The sequence below is a fragment of the Salmo salar genome, chromosome 12 (genome assembly GCF_965601325.2).
Source record: "Salmo salar chromosome 12, fSalSal1, whole genome shotgun sequence".
In the NCBI taxonomy this organism is placed as follows: domain Eukaryota; kingdom Metazoa; phylum Chordata; class Actinopteri; order Salmoniformes; family Salmonidae; genus Salmo; species Salmo salar.
The window spans coordinates 91,367,787-91,386,045 of NC_138302.1; the positions used below are offsets into that span (position 1 = coordinate 91,367,787).

The 18,259-nt window shown below is 42.2% G+C and overlaps 1 protein-coding gene across 1 annotated transcript in view; it reads right to left on the reverse strand.

The window, feature by feature from the left end:
- Positions 1–17,339, reverse strand: part of LOC106566049 (A-type voltage-gated potassium channel KCND3) — a 176,943-nt gene extending 159,604 nt beyond the window's left edge. Inside the window, exons 1-2 of the mRNA XM_014133856.3 lie at positions 16,994–17,339; positions 14,956–16,103 (exon numbers count right to left, since the gene is read on the reverse strand). Coding sequence (XP_013989331.1) covers positions 14,956–16,058 — 1,103 coding nt within the window. The 5' untranslated portion in view covers positions 16,059–16,103; positions 16,994–17,339. The remainder of the gene's footprint in view (positions 1–14,955; positions 16,104–16,993) is intronic.
- Between the last annotated feature and the right edge of the window lie 920 nt (positions 17,340–18,259).

The following is an 18,259-nucleotide window of genomic DNA, read 5'->3' on the forward strand; positions in this document are numbered from 1 at the left end:
TATTGAGTAGGGTATTGGAGGCTATTTTGTAAATGACATCGCCGAAGTCAAGGATCGGTAGGATATTCAGTTTTATGAGGGTATGTTTGGCAGCATGAGTGAAGGATGCTTTGTTGCGAAATAGGAAGCCAATTCTAGATTTAACTTTGGATTGGAGATGTTTGATGTGAGTCTGGAAGGAGAGTTTACAGTCTAACCAGACATCTAGGTATTTGTAGTTGTCTACATATTCTAAGTCAGAACCGTCCAGAGAAGTGATGCTGGACGGGCGGGCGGGTGAGGGCAGCGATCAGTTGAAGAGCATGCATTTAGTTTTACTTGCATTTAAAAGCAGTTGGAGGCCACGGAAGGAGAGTTGTATGGCATTGAAGCTCGTCTGGAGGGTAGTTAACACAGTGTCCAAAGAAGGGCCAGAAGTATACAGAATGGTGTCGTCTGTGTAGAGGTGGATCAGAGACTCACCAGCAGCAAGAGCGACATCATTGATGTATACAGAGAAAAGAGTCGGCCCAAGAATTGAACCCTGTGGCACCCCCATAGAGACTGCCAGAGGCCTGGACAACAGGCCCTCCGAATTGACACACTGAACTCTATCAGAAAAGTAGTTGGTGAACCAGGCGAGGCAATCATTTGAGAAACCAAGGCTATTGAGTCTGCCGATGAGGATGTGGTGATTGACAGAGACGAAAGCCTTGGCCTGGTCAATGAATACGGCTGCACAGTATTGTTTCTCATCGATGGCGGTTAAGATATCGTTTAGGACCTTGAGCGTGGCTGAGGTGCACCCATGACCAGCTCTGAAACCAGATTGCATAGCAGAGAAGGTGCGGTGGGATTCGAAATGGTCGGTAATCTGTTTGTTGACTTGGCTTTCGAAGACTTTAGAAAGGCAGGGTAGGATAGATATAGGTCTGTAGCAGTTTGGGTCAAGAGTGTTCCCCCCTTTGAAGAGGGGGATGACCGCAGCTGCTTTCCAATCTTTGGGAATCTCAGACGACACGAAAGAGAGGTTGAACAGGCTAGTAATAGGGGTTGCAACAATTTCTGCAGATAATTTTTGAAATAAATGGTCTAGATTGTCTAGCCCGGCTGATTTGTAGGGGTCCAGATTTTACAGCTCTTTCGAACATCAGCTGACTGGATTTGGGAGAAGGAGAAATGGGGAAGGCTTGGGCGAGTTGTTGTGGGGGTACAGGGCTGTTGACCGGGGTAGGGGTAGCCAGGTGGAAAGCATGGCCAGCCATAGAAAAATGCTTATTGAAATACTCAATTACAGTGGATTTGTCAGTGGTGACAGAGTTTCCTATCCTCAGTGCAGTGGGCAGCTGGGAGGAGGTGTTCCTATTCTCCAAGGACTTTACAGTGTCCCAGAACTTTTTTGTTTGTGTTGCAGGAAGTAAATTTCTGCTTGAAAAATATAGCCTTGGCTTTTCTAACTGCCTGTGTATATTGGTTTCTAACTTCCCTGAAAAGTTGCATATCACGGGGGCTGTTCGATGCTAATGCAGAACGCCACAGGATGTTTTTGTGTTGGTTAAGGGCAGTCAGGTCTGGAGAGAACCAAGGGCTATATCTGTTCCTGGTTCTAAATTTCTTGAATGGGGCATGCTTATTTAAGATGGTGAGGAAGGCATTAAAAAAAAAAAAAACAGGCATCCTCTACTGAAGGTATGAGGTCAATATCCTTCCAGGATACCCGGGCCAGGTCGATTAGAAAGGCCTGCTCACTGAAGTGTTTCAGGGAGTGTTTGACAGTGATGAGTAGAGGTCGTTTGACCGCTGACCCATTACGGATGCAGGCAATGAGGCAGCGATCGATGAGATCCTGGTTGAAAACAGCTGAGGTGTATTTAGAGGGCAAGTTGGTTAGGATGATATCTATGAGGGTGCCCGTGTTTACGGCTTTGGGGTGGTACCTGGTAGGTTAATTGATAATTTGTGTGAGATTGAGGGCATCAAGCTTAGATTGTAGGATGGCTGGGGTGTTAAGCATGTCCCAGTTTAGGTCAACTGGCAGCACGAGCTCTGAAGATAGATGGGGGGCAATCAGTTCACATATGGTGTCCAGAGCACAGCTGGTTAAAGGCTTGTAAGTAAGCATTTCACTGTAAGGTCTACACCTGTTGCATTTCGCGCATGTGGCAAATACAATTTGATTTGATTTGATTTGACTTCTGACTTCCACTCTCCGGCTGTATTTATGATGTTAATGGAAAGCCATAAGCTCACCATAAATAAACATGCCAGCATATAATAACGTTAGGTAGGAATATGCACCAGAGGCAGAGGTAAACAAAAACAAGGCTGAGCAGAGAAGCAGTAAGTAAACTGCACACACTACAATCCCCTTCAGTGGAATGGAACAACCATTTCCATGTAACGTACCCTTGGGAGAGATGAGATCTGTATTAAAAAGCTTGTAAATTAGATTTATGAATAAACATTAAATGCATTACAATTATGCAGTTAAATCCACAGGGGAATATGAAAATAGCCCTAGTGTATAGCAGTGCATATTTGTTCACTTCAAGATGCTGGCTGTTGCAAGATTAATTTTGCTTCATCGAGTGTGCTGTGTTGAATATTAATTTAATCTATCTGAGAGTGAAATCATAAATTAAAAAATTATCACAAAACGTGTACAAATATGTGTGCTGTGCATGCGATTCAAATTATTATTTGGCCCTGAGACACGGAAAGAGACCCAACAGTTACCAGGACAATCAGTCCACTTCACATTGATATTGTAGGTCTCACTAACATTATACAGACAGTATCACTAACATATACAGACATACTATAAACAACAAAACATCTAGTTTATTTTAGTTTACCTAACAACAATGCTTTAATGAAACCTGAAGGTTCATTCAGACTGACCCCTGTCTGACCCCTAGCTGTCCCCTAGTTGACCCATGGGCCAACACTTGCCAGGTGTTAGGAAAGATAAGGCAAAAATAAAAATGAGTCTGCCTATTTTGGGGAAAGCGTGCTATTATGCTATAATGTCAACATCTTGAGAGGATCAGGGTTGGAGTCAATTCCATTTCAACTCAAAGAATTTTGTCATAAATTGAACAGTCCACACAGAAAAATTATTGGTTGATTTTGAATTGATAAATTGAATTTATTGAATTCCAATTAATATTTTTGAACTGACTGAAGAGAAATATAATGGGCCACTGCCTGGCTGTTTCCAGTCCAGTCAACTCCCTCCTTCCTCCCAGACGCTGACATGACCTATGCCTGTCTCACCAAGCCAACAATGTCAATGTGCCCCGCACAGTGACTCTTTACCGTTACCCCCTGTATACAGCCTCACTATTGTTATTTTACTGCTGCTCTTTAATCACTTGTTACTTACATGTTTTTATTTTTTATTTTCTATTTTTTACTCAAGACTTATTTTTCTTAAAACTGTATTGTTGGTTAAGGGCTTGTAATGGCTTGTACAGCATTTTACTGTAAGTTCTACACCTGTTGTATTTGGTGCATGTGACAAATACAATTTGATTTCATTCTTGATTTGAAGTGTCTACAGTGAGAGCTCAGCTGATCTTACATTCATTCCCACTGAACGTCTGCACATCTATCTGTCTCTGGCCCAACAACCCAAAGTAAGCCCACATTACCTCACGCAACAATCTGAATCAATCAATCAATCAAATGTATTTATGAAGCCCTTTTTATCTCAGGCAATGTCACAAAGTGCTATTGAGAAAACCAGCCTAAAACCCCAAACATCAAGCAATGCAGATGTAGAAGCACTGTGGCTAGGAAAAACTCCCTAGAATACATTAACCCTGTCTCATCTCTCACAGACTCATGGCTCAGGACCAGACACTGTAAACCGATGGAGCCTGCTGGTGCTTTTACCATGTACAGTACATGGTAAAAGATTTTGGTACCACAGGCACCTTTGTGAAGTATAGGTAACTGCCAAAATAAAGGAAACACTTGATTAAATGAGGGCAAAGATTATGGATATACTGACAAGATACATGTCTCTCAGCCCTAACAATGGGTGTCGTTATCCACAAAGCGGCACGGTGGGCTTTCTCGCTCCCGCCTATCCTTTCTTTGGATTGGTGGATACAGCTCATTACAGTAATCCTTTTTTGAATATTCAATGCAGATTGTTGACGGCAACTGCTTGTATTGAATGGCGAGAGATGCTATGCTACTAGCTTCAAACCATGAATATGCATAGCCACCTCGAGACAACTCCAATATAAAGTGTTTTTTCTTAAGGTTTCCGGGATGTTACGTGTCATACTTATATCAGTACACTCGTACCAACTTAAGCATTACGAAACTTCTATTCGATCAAATAAACCTCACCAAGCAAATAAGACATACATTTTTTTGTTGATCAAATTTGACACTCTCTCATTGGCCTCCATACAAAAACTCCTTGCTTGGTGGGCGAAACAACAAAACAATTGCCACCTGCTGGAGGGAGACAGATTTTCTGCCACGTTGGGCCTCTCTCTTCCTCTTCCTCTCTGATGAGGGATACAAAATATATTGAAAGCAGGTGCATCCACACAGGTGTGGTTCCTGAGTTAATTAAGCAATTAACATTCCATGATGCTTAGGGTCATGTATAAAAATGCCCAGTTGCCCATTATTTTGGCTTCCACGGCTAGAAGAGTTAGTATAATTACTTTTAAATGAGTTTAGGTGCTAAATGAATCTCCGACAGAGCTAAATTAAATTCCACAGCTATCATTAGAAGGGTCCCAATTAAAGAGGGCTGTGTTGGGAAATTGGTTCCAAGTTTCTTAGCCAGATAAAGGGCATCATTTTTATTTCCTACTAGGCTTGCTCATTCTGATCAGCGAGGCTGTAGGGCAGCAAAACGCACCATTAATTCTATTTTGAAGTTAGGTTGCCATTGAAGATAACTTAGCTTTGATGATGAGGGTGAAACTTCCACCTAGTGCTTATAAAACATGTAACTGTGCATTTCACTTGTGTTACATCTATCTGCCGATACACTGAATTATTCACCAATAATGTACAGTACACCATGTCGTTCATGAAGACATGAAAGAAATAAAGCCATTGACAGATTGCCTTTGACCAATCCACACCTCCAGGCTTATATTTCCACTCACTCATTACTTTTGATGAATCTTCATTCATTCCCTAGTTTTCTCCTGGTGAAATAATAATCCAACACCCAACAATATCATCAATTATTGTAAATTATTTAAGTATATGACTTGATAAATGTGCAGAGACATTCAACGTTCCAAAATGGTGGTAGTTCGTGGCTTGTTCTGTGACATGCTGGTACAGTTCTCAGAAAGACTGACAGTGAAGAGTGGGAGACTGATCGAGTCTTAGAGAAAGGAAGCCATATTGGCATTCATCATAACTAACCATGAGGTTATTGGTTTTCTTTCCCCACCCCTGGCTAATGTCTGTCACGTTCACTCAGCTCAGTGGCACAGTGCCATGGGGATCAATGGTAAAAAAAGTCAAGTAACCTAATTTGCATTTAAACATTTTTCATGAGCGACATAGAACACAGTCGGGGAGCCTGACAGATGCAGCAAGCCACTCGTCTCTGGTGGAAAAAGCCACTCTTTAACCTGTTTGAGATAGGGGCAGTATTTTCACGGCCGGATAAAAAATGTACCCGATTTAATCTGGTTACTAACTAGATTAAAACAGAAACTAGAATATGCATATAATTAGTAGATTTGGATTGAAAACACTCTAAAGTTTCTAAAACTGTTTGAATGGTGTCTGTGAGTATAACAGAACTCATATGGCAGGCCAAAACCTGAGAAGATTCTATACTGGAAGTGCCCTGTCTGACAATTTGTTCTCCTTCTAGGGCATCTCTATCAAAAATACAGCATCTCTGCTGTAATGTGACATTTTCTAAGGCTTTCATTGGCTCAAAGAAGGCGCCAGAAAGTGGAATGAGAGCTCTCCAGTCTCTGGGCGAAAAACAGCAGGAGTTTTTGTGAGTGGTCCTGCTGAGAACAATGACACAGGAGCGCGCATGCACGAGACGACTCCATGTTTTTCTTTCAGTGTTTGAATGAATACAACATCGCCCGGTTGGAATATTATCGGTATTTTACGAGAAAAATTGCATAAAAATTGATTTTAAACAGCGTTTGACATGCTTCGAAGTACGGTAATGGAATATTTTGAATTTTTTTGTCACGAAATGCGCCCGCGTGTCACCCTTCGGATAGTGACCTCAACGTACGAACAAAACGGAGCTATTTGGTGGGTATGCTAGTTCTGAACATCACATGCTAATGTAAAAAGCTGTTTTTTGATATAAATATGAACTTGATTGAACAAAACATGCATGTATTGTATAACATAATGTCCTAGGAGTGTCATCTGATGAAGATCATCAAAGGTTAGTGCTGCATTTAGCTGTGGTTTTGGTTTTTGTGACATATATGCTTGCTTTGAAAATGGCTGTGTGATTATTTTTGGGAGGGTACTCTTCTGACATAATCTAATGTTTTGCTTTCGCTGTAAAGCCTTTTTGAAATCGGACAATGTGGTTAGATAAAGGAAAGTCTTGTCTTTAAAATGGTGTAAAATAGTCATATGTTTGAGAAATTGAAGTTATAGCATTTTTGAGGTATTTGTATTTCGCGCCACGCTAGCGGAACGCTAGCGGAACGTCTGTCCCTAACAGGTTTAAAGTCGTCCTCCAGTGATTTTGTAACTTTTCCTGCGATATCCCACATATAAAGACAGTACATTTTATTAAAGGGTAATTATTTTTATTGTTTTACAAAATCTCTTTTTTTTGTTAAATAAATTGGGTGATAAATGTTACCCATTTCAAGTAGCTCGACGCTTGTCGCACATCGATACTTCACAGGAGAGCCATTTGAACAGTTCACAAAATATATATCAAAATTATTTTTTTGGCCTAGTTGGTTTAGCCACGGAAAAAGAAGGAACCTTCCCGCTAGCCATGATTGGCTGAGATAATGGATAGGCTGGAAATGCTGAAAGATGAGTTCGGATTGGTCTGCCATGTATCACGCTTCTGTATATGTATGTGTACAGTAGATAATCCTTGCTATCACAGATTTTTTGAAAGAATTAATGTTAACCATGGAGATCGGCAAAAGTGTTGCTACTGCTCTCAACGACATTGCTGCCACGAATTGGGCAGGCACTATCAACAAAGATCAGTGGGAAACAGTTGTGATGGACTACTTTCTGCACACGGTCAGTGTGAACCGGAGCTACAAACCAAACGGCAAATACACTCTGCAATGAAGCGTTCATACATGTATACGGTTAGAGTCTCGCTACATTTTCAGATATTATATGTTTCAAATTTTGTTACAAAGCTGTTTTCATTGCAAGTTAAAACGTACTGTTAGCTAGCTAGTGAATTTTAGCTGGCTGGCGCGCAAGCTGATGCTACGTGTATGATCGGTGGAGTAATATTATTTGTATCTTAGAAAGCCAATTGCATTGCTAGTTATAGCATAATGTTAGCTAGCTAGCTAACATTGAACCTAGTTGGTTAGCTTTATTTACCTGCAGATTCATACTCCAGCATTTCATGCATAGTGGATAGCTACAACAATCCGCTTGTACTGTAGCTATGGGTTGGGATTATGGTTAGCCTGATAGCTAGCTACATGCCTAAACAAAAGACTCCACTTCGCAAGAGAATGATTACATGACCCATCAAGTTAGCCAGGTGTGTCTGGGGGTCATTATGGCCATCTATTGTATTTCATGAACATGTGTACATGTTTAAACAATAGTGGCCCATCCACTTAGATAGATGTGGCTGCAGGGTGGTTATAACATTTCTTTCACATAATTATCTTTTCTGGACACTTTCAAAGTCAGATTAGAATATGCTGTTGGCCAAGGATGGTGTAGACAAGAAGAGCTCTCCAGTAGGTATACCAAAACATTCAAGGGCCATTTTCTCAAAAGTGGGATTCCAAGTTGATCAACTTTCAAAGCAGAATGACTTTCCCATTGTTCCTCAACGGCAGTGTATGATCTAGCATTTTGTAGCTCTGAGTTGCTACTTTTATCCAATGTAAAAAAAAAAATACAATTTCAAATGTTGCTACATAAGATCGAATCGAGGCAGTGGGTCACAAATGAGGTGAAAAGGAGACTGGAGTGAAAGATACACTGGGTGTTACTGAGACTTGTTTTGGAAAACACAGAGGTAAGAAAGTTTGTGTGTGTGTTTGGCCTCTTTTAGACCCCTCCTTGGTTAGGGGCTTCACAATAACAATTCGGGCCTCTGCGATGTTCACACGGCACATGCTGTAAGTGGTCCACTCTCTCTCTCTTTCAATCCCTTTACCTCTCTCTCTCTCTTTCTCTCTCTACCTTTACCTCTCTCTCGTCCTCTCTCTCTCTCGCATCCAGCACCATCCAGTCCAATCTTTAAATGTCTTAGAATGACGGTCCTAACACAGGAGAGAGGGCTAAATGTCTCTCTGAAGCAGCTTATATATAGCCAGTGATTAAGGCAGACGGGAACATGACCTACATGCTTAACAACATTCCTCTCACTTCTGCTGCTCTGCCACAGAATACGTTGGTTTAGGACTTTACAACTGGGAGAATCAGACTAATTATAACACTGGAGTCATACTACAGTTCACATCACACCTCGTTATTAATATAGAACTCCATTTTGGGGTTAATATTTTGGGGAGTCAATGACACAACCCAGTGAAGCTCTTGTGCCTGGCCTGCCTGCGCCTTGTAGTTGCTCAGGTAAAATGACTGCTCCCTACTACACTAGTGTGTCCATCAGCATATTGCATTTTTAAACAGATATCACACTGTTGATGGGCCTAAAATAGCCACCTTCCCCCCTAGGAACCACTTGGGGATGGGAGAGAGGGGAGATAGAAAGGGCTTCCTCCATCCCCATCAATCTTTTGGGTCCAGTCCCACTGCTGCTGCTGGCTGCCAAACGCTGGGTATCTATCCAGCAGGTGAAGTAGCTGGGAGCGGCTCCTGCTGTGATTCAATGGAGATCCTTTATCAGCCACCTGAGTTTGATTGAAATAGCCCTGTTCCTCTGTAGCCAAGGTGTGATTATCAGTCACCTGAGTTTCATTGAAATAGCCCTGAACCTCTGTAGCCAAGGTGTGATTATCAGTCACCTAAGTTTGATTGAAATAGCCCTGTTCCCCTGTGGCCAAGGTGTGATTATCATTCACCTGAGTTTGATTGAAATAGCCCTGTCCCTGTGGCCAAGGTGTGATTATCAGTCACCTGAGTTTGATTGAACAGTCCTGTTCCTCTGTAGCCACGGTGTGATTATCAACTACCTGAGTTTAATTGAACAGTCCTGTTCCTCTGTGGCCAAGGTGTGATTCCCCCATCTCCAGCCCCCTGTACACCCAATTACCCAGGCTGCACTGTCTGCTCTCTGACAGGAATGGGGGATGGGGGCAGTCGGCCAAAGAGAGGAGACAGGTTCAAAAGTGGTTGCAAAAAAAGGGTTGCATAGATGTAGGTGGCTGTTCACAGAACTGACAGGTTTATTGCTGAATGTGGATGGAAGGGGGAGGATCTGCCCTTGGAGGGGGTTAAGAGTGAGGAAGGTTAAATATGTATTCTAACTTCTTCACAGTCTAGGAAACTGAACAGAGTAAAATGGAGGGCCAGACTGAGAGACGAGATTGAACAGTCTTGTAACAAATGAATAACCTAGGATTATAGGCAGTCTGGTTTGTAAATATGGTATTCACACAGTGAAGTAAATCCCCCACTAGATCTTCCAATAATGGTGTCAGAGAGGTTATTAGTGACATATATACTGTATGTTTTTGAAGAGATGTTACAGCTACTATATTCTATGACAAAACACAATGCATTATTAACCAGTCTGGGACCTTTCCTACTCAGTGATGTATGGTTCCGTTCACACCCTGTAGAACAGAGCCCTCATCTCTCTCTCTCTCTCTCTCTCTCTCTCTCTCGCTCTCTCTCTCTCTCTCTCTCTCTCTCTCACGTACACACAAGTACACACCCAAATTGCTTCTTTAATAGACAATCTGGGTCCATTGACATGGAAAGCCATTCATTAATAGCGTCACACAGGTAAAGGTATTTCTGGTATTGATAATAGAGTTGGGATGGGGAGGAATATTTACCACACATATACTGCATAATCACAGCTGATGTTATGCCGATGAGGTTTAGTACTCCATTATACAGATTTTTAGGCCCTAATTATAGCTTGCAAAGAGAATAACAGCATACATTCTCTGTATATATATTTATATTGTAAGGTCCCATCCAACAAAACACCTACTAAAACATAAGGGAAATAAATAAAAAAGATAACACTATCTCTACGTCCACAAAAGCCTTAATCTGAACACCTAAATGGGAAGATTTGCTGGTAAAATGTGTTTGGGTCAGAGACGGTTGCTTGGTTTGCACCCATAGTTCTTACATAAAGAGACAGATGGGAAATGGGTGACCTCATCACCTGAGCATATGCCCCTTCAGCAGGTGAGCAAAGTGACAGGCTTTAGAAACGCTGTGTTGGAACAAGATTGCTGACTGACTACTGAATTTCTGTGGTGATCCCATTCTGTAATAACGAGAAACTTTACCCACACTTACAGTAAATTATAGAAGATTGGGGTTATTCATATTATTATATTATAGAACAAATTGATTTATTAGACAGACATGTTGAAAATGCAACCCAATTACCCATGTATCCCAGTTATTTAGCTTTTCAAGATTTTGACAAAAGGTTTAACCTTAACCCAAAGCTAAACTAAGCGATAGAAATGAAGGACACTCTGTAATTAGAGTGTGAAATCTCAAGGTCAACAACCATGTCAATCCAAGATAAAGCAGCAGGTGAGTTTGTAGAAAACAAAACAGAAACAAGCCTGAACTGGGTGTCTGTTATAAAAAGATGTTCTGTGTTTCTGACACAAAAATCAACTGTACTGGTTGTTCAGGCTCTGGTCTTGTCCCATCTTGATAACTGTCTGCTAATATGGTCAAGTGCAGCAAAGAAAGACCTAGAAAAGCTGCAGCTGGCTCAAAACAGAAGAAGCACGCTTTACCCTTAACCGCACATACAGAACTAACATCAACAGCATGCATACCATGTCTTTCCTGGTTGAGGGTTGGCAAGAGATTAGCTGCCTCTCTTCTAGGTTTTACGAAAAATTCCAGATTCTCTACATAATCAAATAAAATTCAGCTCAGACACCCATACATACCACACAAGACATCCAAAACAAGTTCACGGCAACGCAGAGTTTTATACAGAGCCATGATCGCATGGAACTCCCATCTCCAACTACTCAAATAAACAGCAAAATTACCTTTACAAAAACTCATGGAATGGCGGACACACACACACACAAACACGCACACACAGACACACTCTAACACTCATTATTTTTGTTGTTGTATTGTTTGCATATCGATGTATTTCAAATTTGTGTGGCTGTCCTTGTCTATCAGTGTATCAGTGTTTTATTACTTGTCATGTTTTGTTTTTTTTGGCCCCAGGAAGAGTAGCGGCTGCTTCTGCAAAATAAATGTCTCTACTGGCACTATTTTCTGGAGAGACTTCCTAGCTGCTTGGCGAAATAAGCGTCAAGGTCACTTTATTAGCTGACCAGTGAAGAATCAGAACAGCACCGGTCTACCAGTAAGACATTAGAGGTCATTGTCAATGACTAACACAATGTGGAGATGGACAGAGTCCAATGACTAACACAATGTAGAGATGGACAGAGCCCAATGACTAACACAATGTGGAGATGGACAGAGTCCAATGACTAACACGATGTGGAGATGGACAGAGTCCAATGACTAACACAATGTAGAGATGGACAGAACCCAATGACTAACACAATGTAGAGATGGACAGAGCCCAATGACTAACACGATGTAGAGATGGACAGAGCCCAATGACTAACACAATGTGGAGATGGACAGAGCCCAATGACTAACACAATGTAGAGATGGACAGAGCCCAATGACTAACACAATGTAGAGATGGACAGAGTCCAATGACTAACACAATGTGGAGATGGACAGAGTCCAATGACTAACACAATGTGGAGATGGACAGAGCCCAATGACTAACACAATGTAGAGATGGACAGGGTCCAATGACTAACACAATGTGGAGATGGACAGAGCCCAATGACTAACACAATGTGGAGATGGACAGAGTCCAATGACTAACACAATGTGGAGATGGACAGAGTCCAATGACTAACACAATGTGGAGATGGACAGAGCCCAATGACTAACACAATGTGGAGATGGACCGAGTCCAATGACTAACACAATGTGGATATGGACAGAGTCCAATGACTAACACAATGTGGAGATGGACAGAGCCCAATGACTAACACAATGTAGAGATGGACAGAGCCCAATGACTAACACAATGTGGAGATGGACAGAGCCCAATGACTAACACAATGTAGAGATGGACAGAGCCCAATGACTAACACAATGTAGAGATGGACAGAGTCCAATGACTAACACGATGTGGAGATGGACAGAGTCCAATGACTAACACAATGTGGAGATGGACAGAGTCCAATGACTAACACGATGTGGAGATGGACAGAGTCCAATGACTAACACAATGTAGAGATGGACAGAGCCCAATGACTAACACAATGTAGAGATGGACAGAGCCCAATGACTAACACAATGTAGAGATGGACAGAACCCAATGACTAACACGATGTGGAGATGGACAGAGTCCAATGACTAACACAATGTAGAGATGGACAGAGCCCAATGACTAACACAATGTAGAGATGGACAGAGCCCAATGACTAACACAATGTAGAGATGGACAGAGCCCAATGACTAACACAATGTAGAGATGGACAGAGCCCAATGACTAACACAATGTGGAGATGGACAGAGCCCAATGACTAACACAATGTAGAGATGGACAGAGCCCAATGACTAACACAATGTGGAGATGGACAGAGTCCAATGACTAACACAATGTAGAGATGGACAGAGTCCAATGACTAACACAATGTAGAGATGGACAGAGTCCAATGACTAACACAATGTGGAGATGGACAGAGTCCAATGACTAACACAATGTAGAGATGGACAGAGCCCAATGACTAACACAATGTGGAGATGGACAGAGCCCAATGACTAACACGATGTGGAGATGGACAGAGTCCAATGACTAACACGATGTGGAGATGGACAGAGTCCAATGACTAACACAATGTAGAGATGGACAGAGCCCAATGACTAACACAATGTAGAGATGGACAGAGTCCAATGACTAACACAATGTAGAGATGGACAGAGTCCAATGACTAACACAATGTAGAGATGGACAGAGCCCAATGACTAACACAATGTGGAGATGGACAGAGCCCAATGACTAACACAATGTGGAGATGGACAGAGCCCAATGACTAACACAATGTGGAGATGGACAGAGCCCAATGACTAACACAATGTAGAGATGGACAGAGTCCAATGACTAACACAATGTGGAGATGGACAGAGTCCAATGACTAACACGATGTGGAGATGGACAGAGTCCAATGACTAACACAATGTAGAGATGGACAGAACCCAATGACTAACACGATGTGGAGATGGACAGAGCCCAATGACTAACACGATGTGGAGATGGACAGAGCCCAATGACTAACACAATGTGGAGATGGACAGAGTCCAATGACTAACTCAATGTAGAGATGGACAGAGCCCAATGACTAACACAATGTAGAGATGGACAGAACCCAATGACTAACACAATGTGGAGATGGACAGAGCCCAATGAGAAGTTGGCAGAAAGAGACAAAGTATAAAAAGAGGAAAATAAAGTTTTAAAAAGTATGAAATCTTCATAAGTACCTGTAGACGGTTCTTGAAAACATTGAAAATAATGTGCAGTTATTTTAGGCATTCAGGATCCTAAATATTATTACAAGTATTGTTTTTTGGGACTATGTGTTCCAGAGTAAACCGTGATTACTGGCAGATTAAGGAAATTATAGAAATGACAATAGACGCAAAACACCCATTAGATGAAGACAACATGGGAACACACATCTCTCACTACTGTCACATAACATTCAGGTAAACATGCACCCGCACGCATGCACGCACACACGCACACGCACGCACGCACGCACACACACACACACACACACACAGCACACACACACACACACACACACACACACACACACACACACACACACACACACACACACACACACACACACTGTCCCAGCAGCTACTATATGTCTGTATTCGGCCAGCCTGCAGTAAGGTAAACACTTTATGTCATGAGTGTTTATACTGGTAGGCCTGGTACAGTAGGTGAATGTAGTGGTGATACCCCTCCATCACTCACACTGGCAGCAGCCTCATACCTCATTCACCCACTAGTCTATTGAAGGCGTTTCATGCTTCAACTTCAAATTTAGCACAGTGCTGTTGGCTTTTATCCATATTCCATAACAGCAGAACACATACAGTATCCAGGACACCCATTACAAAAATACATCAAAACAATAGCCTGAGGTATTACATGTTTTGTAAAACACAGGCAAGCAATTTAGCATCAGGTCAAATCTAGTAATCAACCGTTTAAGGTGCGTTAATTATAGTTGTATAACTAATTAAAGCACTTTTGGAACATAGTTATTGTTTGGATTCAACTTTGGAGGATTTACTTCTTTACTTTTTAGGATGCCAAGTAAGGTTTTTGGAGAGCTCCTGATTTGAAGATATTATTTGGGCACCATCTTGAATTCTCTTGGGGGCATTATTCCAATGGAGAAGACACACATTTTATGGACCACACGAGTGGAGGGAGAGAGAACTAAAACTGGAGAGAAAGAGAGGGAGAGAGAAGCGAGAGATAGGGATGAGAAAAGGTAAGAAAGAGATATCGACAGAAGGAGGACATACCCCAACGTGGTCATTGTGACAATGGTGTACCAGAAGGAGGCTGGGATGCTGGTGAACTTGGTCGACGACGACCCCTTCTCTGCGTAAAACATGACGGTGGCGAAGATGATGATGGCCATTGTGAGGGAGAAGAGGAGGAAGCCCAGCTCCGAGGCGCAGCTCTTCAGCGTGTACCCCAGGATCCTGAGGCCCTGCGAGTGGCGGGAGAACTTGAAGATGCGGAACACACGGAACACACGGAGCGTGACGAAGGCTCCGCTCACATCCTCGTTGTCTGTCATCACCAGGCCGATGTAGTAGGGAAAAATGGCCACCACGTCGATGACGCTCATCACGCTGCGCATGAATTGGTAGCGGCTGGGTGCGGCAAACAGTCTCATGAGGTACTCTATGGTGAAGATGAGGACGCAGGCCGTGTCCATGCAGAAGAAGGCTACGGTGTAGCGCTCACCACATGGCATGTCCTTCTGGGAAGGCGTGGCACCGCACGGAACGGTCTCTATCACGTTGGTGAGGACTGAGATGGCAATGAAGAAGCCGGTGACGTAGTAGAACACCAGGGCCATGGTGGAGGTGTGAGGGTTCTCAAAGGCCCTCCACATGGTCTCTCTGTATGTCATGTTGGGCAGCTTGCAGTCCTTGTTGTCATCCTGGTCGTCCTGGAGACGTTCAGCATTCTCCCGCTTCCGATCCTTGTACTCTTCGTAGCAGCAGTCACCGATGATCTCCGGGATGATGCCGAAGAAGGTTAACTCTTCGTCGTAGGCCGAGATGCACTCATAGCGTGGATAGTGCAACTTGCCCGTCCGATAGAAGTTGAGAATGCTACGGAAGGAGTCTGGGTCCCGGTCGAAAAAATACTCTTTGGTCTCCTCATCGTAAAAAAACTGTTTCTCTGAGCTGCCCAGCAGGGTGTCTGGGTAGCGGTCCAGTGTGGTCCTCCAGGTCTGGAAGCGTCGTCCACTCACGTTCAGGATGATCAGCTCATCATGTCTCTTTGTGTGGTCTCTAGGAGCGATAGGCATGGGGCAGTTGGCCACAGGCATCCAGCCAATAGCTGCTGCCCGGGCGAAGGGAAGCCATGCAGCCACTCCTGCCGCCATGGCGACTCACTCTGGTTTCCCGCTTGCCTTAAAATGACCTGTCATCTTGAGCAGAGAAACAGACAACACAAAATCAGTAACTCATGAATAAAGCATTTCCATGATAAGGTGGTTGCATGGTCGGTGGTTTGCACTATAAGCTACTATAACAAATCATAGTATTAAAGTATTTACATCATAAACCAAAGAGCCTAATGACTTCTAAAGAACTCAAACAAATATTTGATGATAGGTTACATCGCTGATGCTAGTCTTCTGTGTTCTCATGACTGTTGGGAGTCACAACCCTGACTCTGTTTTTCATCCCAACAGTAGCCCCACCACTTGGTGTGGTGTTATAAAAGGAAATGTATCCACTCTGGAATTCATAGATGGAGATGGATGCAAGGACTATAATGACAATCCCTCTGCCAGAACACCAACACCACAAGAGCTCTAAGCAGGCGGTCAAATTCCCTGTCATTTCCAGAGCTCACTGAACAGAAGGTTTAAGAAAGAGAGGATAATGTGAAGCCTCTTTAGGAAGCTCTGTTAAACATCTATGGAAAATAGAAGTGGTCTCTCCAGAATAGAGAGAGACCTGTTGAGTCAGAAGTGCCATATCGCTAGGTCTGTATCCGATTTAAGGATAACGTTAATGTGAAGAAAAATGATGTCAAATGATAGAAAGTCAAGTTTACCTCCTGCCTATTTATAGCTCCTCTTTTTTTTAAAGAATAAATCTCGAAAGGAGTGTATGCCCTAACGTTAGTCGAATACAATTCAGTATTTTGATGCATAAGTAAAATAGTATTGCTGCTTTAACATTCTCATTACGATGATCAACACCACGTTAGGCTACTTGTAGAAGTAAGAGAAAAAAAACAGACCAGCACATCAAAAACAAATATAGACAACTCATCAGGTGCATCTTCTAAGCTTTCTTTATCACTTACCTCCAAACAAGGAAAGATCCAAACAATTTCAATGCGCGATCCTCCAGCAAAATAACTCCTCTGGGGAAAAGCTACAGAAATTGAAAGACGCATTGACAAAGGACCTCTGTGCGAATGAGCGAAACAAGCATAGAGGAACACGAGATGTGGATATCGATGCGTTGAACGACCCGTAAACGTGTTGATGAAATTCACTAAAACCTTAAAGTCGGTTCTTTAAACCACACCTGCATCTTGATGCACCTGCGGTTTGGACAGACAGCACAGATTCATTTCGCAGCCTTCAGGATGATATTCACACCTACCTCATGACTGTGATGATGACTAGAAAAGTGGGTGATGGACATGAGTCAGACTCCACAATCTCTCTCTCTCTCTCTCTCTCTATCGTGCGCATAGGCTCCTCTCATACAAAATCAGTCCACTCGACCGACTAAATGGACGGATGTGTCAACAACACTTTCTTTCTTATTTACTTTTTATAGTTAATTTGTGAAAATATAAACATTTTGATTCTGCACGCTTTTAATGAAGCAGTTGGTGTTACTGGAAAATGTCCTCAATTCAATTAAGCGCAGCGCGGTGAGGGAAGTTGCCTTCTAGACAAATTGTATGACATGACAGGATGCTATAACTAGAACATTTGATAGCAGCCAGCCTCTCTATGATCCGGAAAGTCTTGCAGCGTCTGTGCTTTATAACATTTTCTTTATTACATGGTTATATATATCAATTAATTGTCGTCACATCTTTTAAGATCCCTTATCAAATCGCATATTCACTCAATAATGAGAATATTTAATAGCCTCTATAATTGACACTTATTACCATGTAATTTCGAAGTAAATACAGTACCTCGTTAATTATTTTACAATGTGAATATGTAAATGATGGATGGTACATATCACAATGTTTAAGTAAACTTTTTTTAAATTTATCATATCACTATATGATAAAATGAAATAAAAGGTCATTAAGTTGGATTTGAGATAATTAAAAATGTCGACCTCGACTTTCCTTATTACAAGCATACCCATCGTTATTACCCAAGAGAGGCAGTAAGCATTGATTGGACTGAAGAAAGTATGTGTCCTATCATTGAGCCAACGCTATGTATCATCAAATTCCCTTGTTGCACTGTGCAGTGCAGACATAATATTCAGTAAGAGCGCTCAGCCTACACAACTCACAGAGTATTTACTTTGCCTCAAGTTCGTTGTTGATTAATAGTAGCCTTCACAAACGTGGACAAAACCTTTGGATACA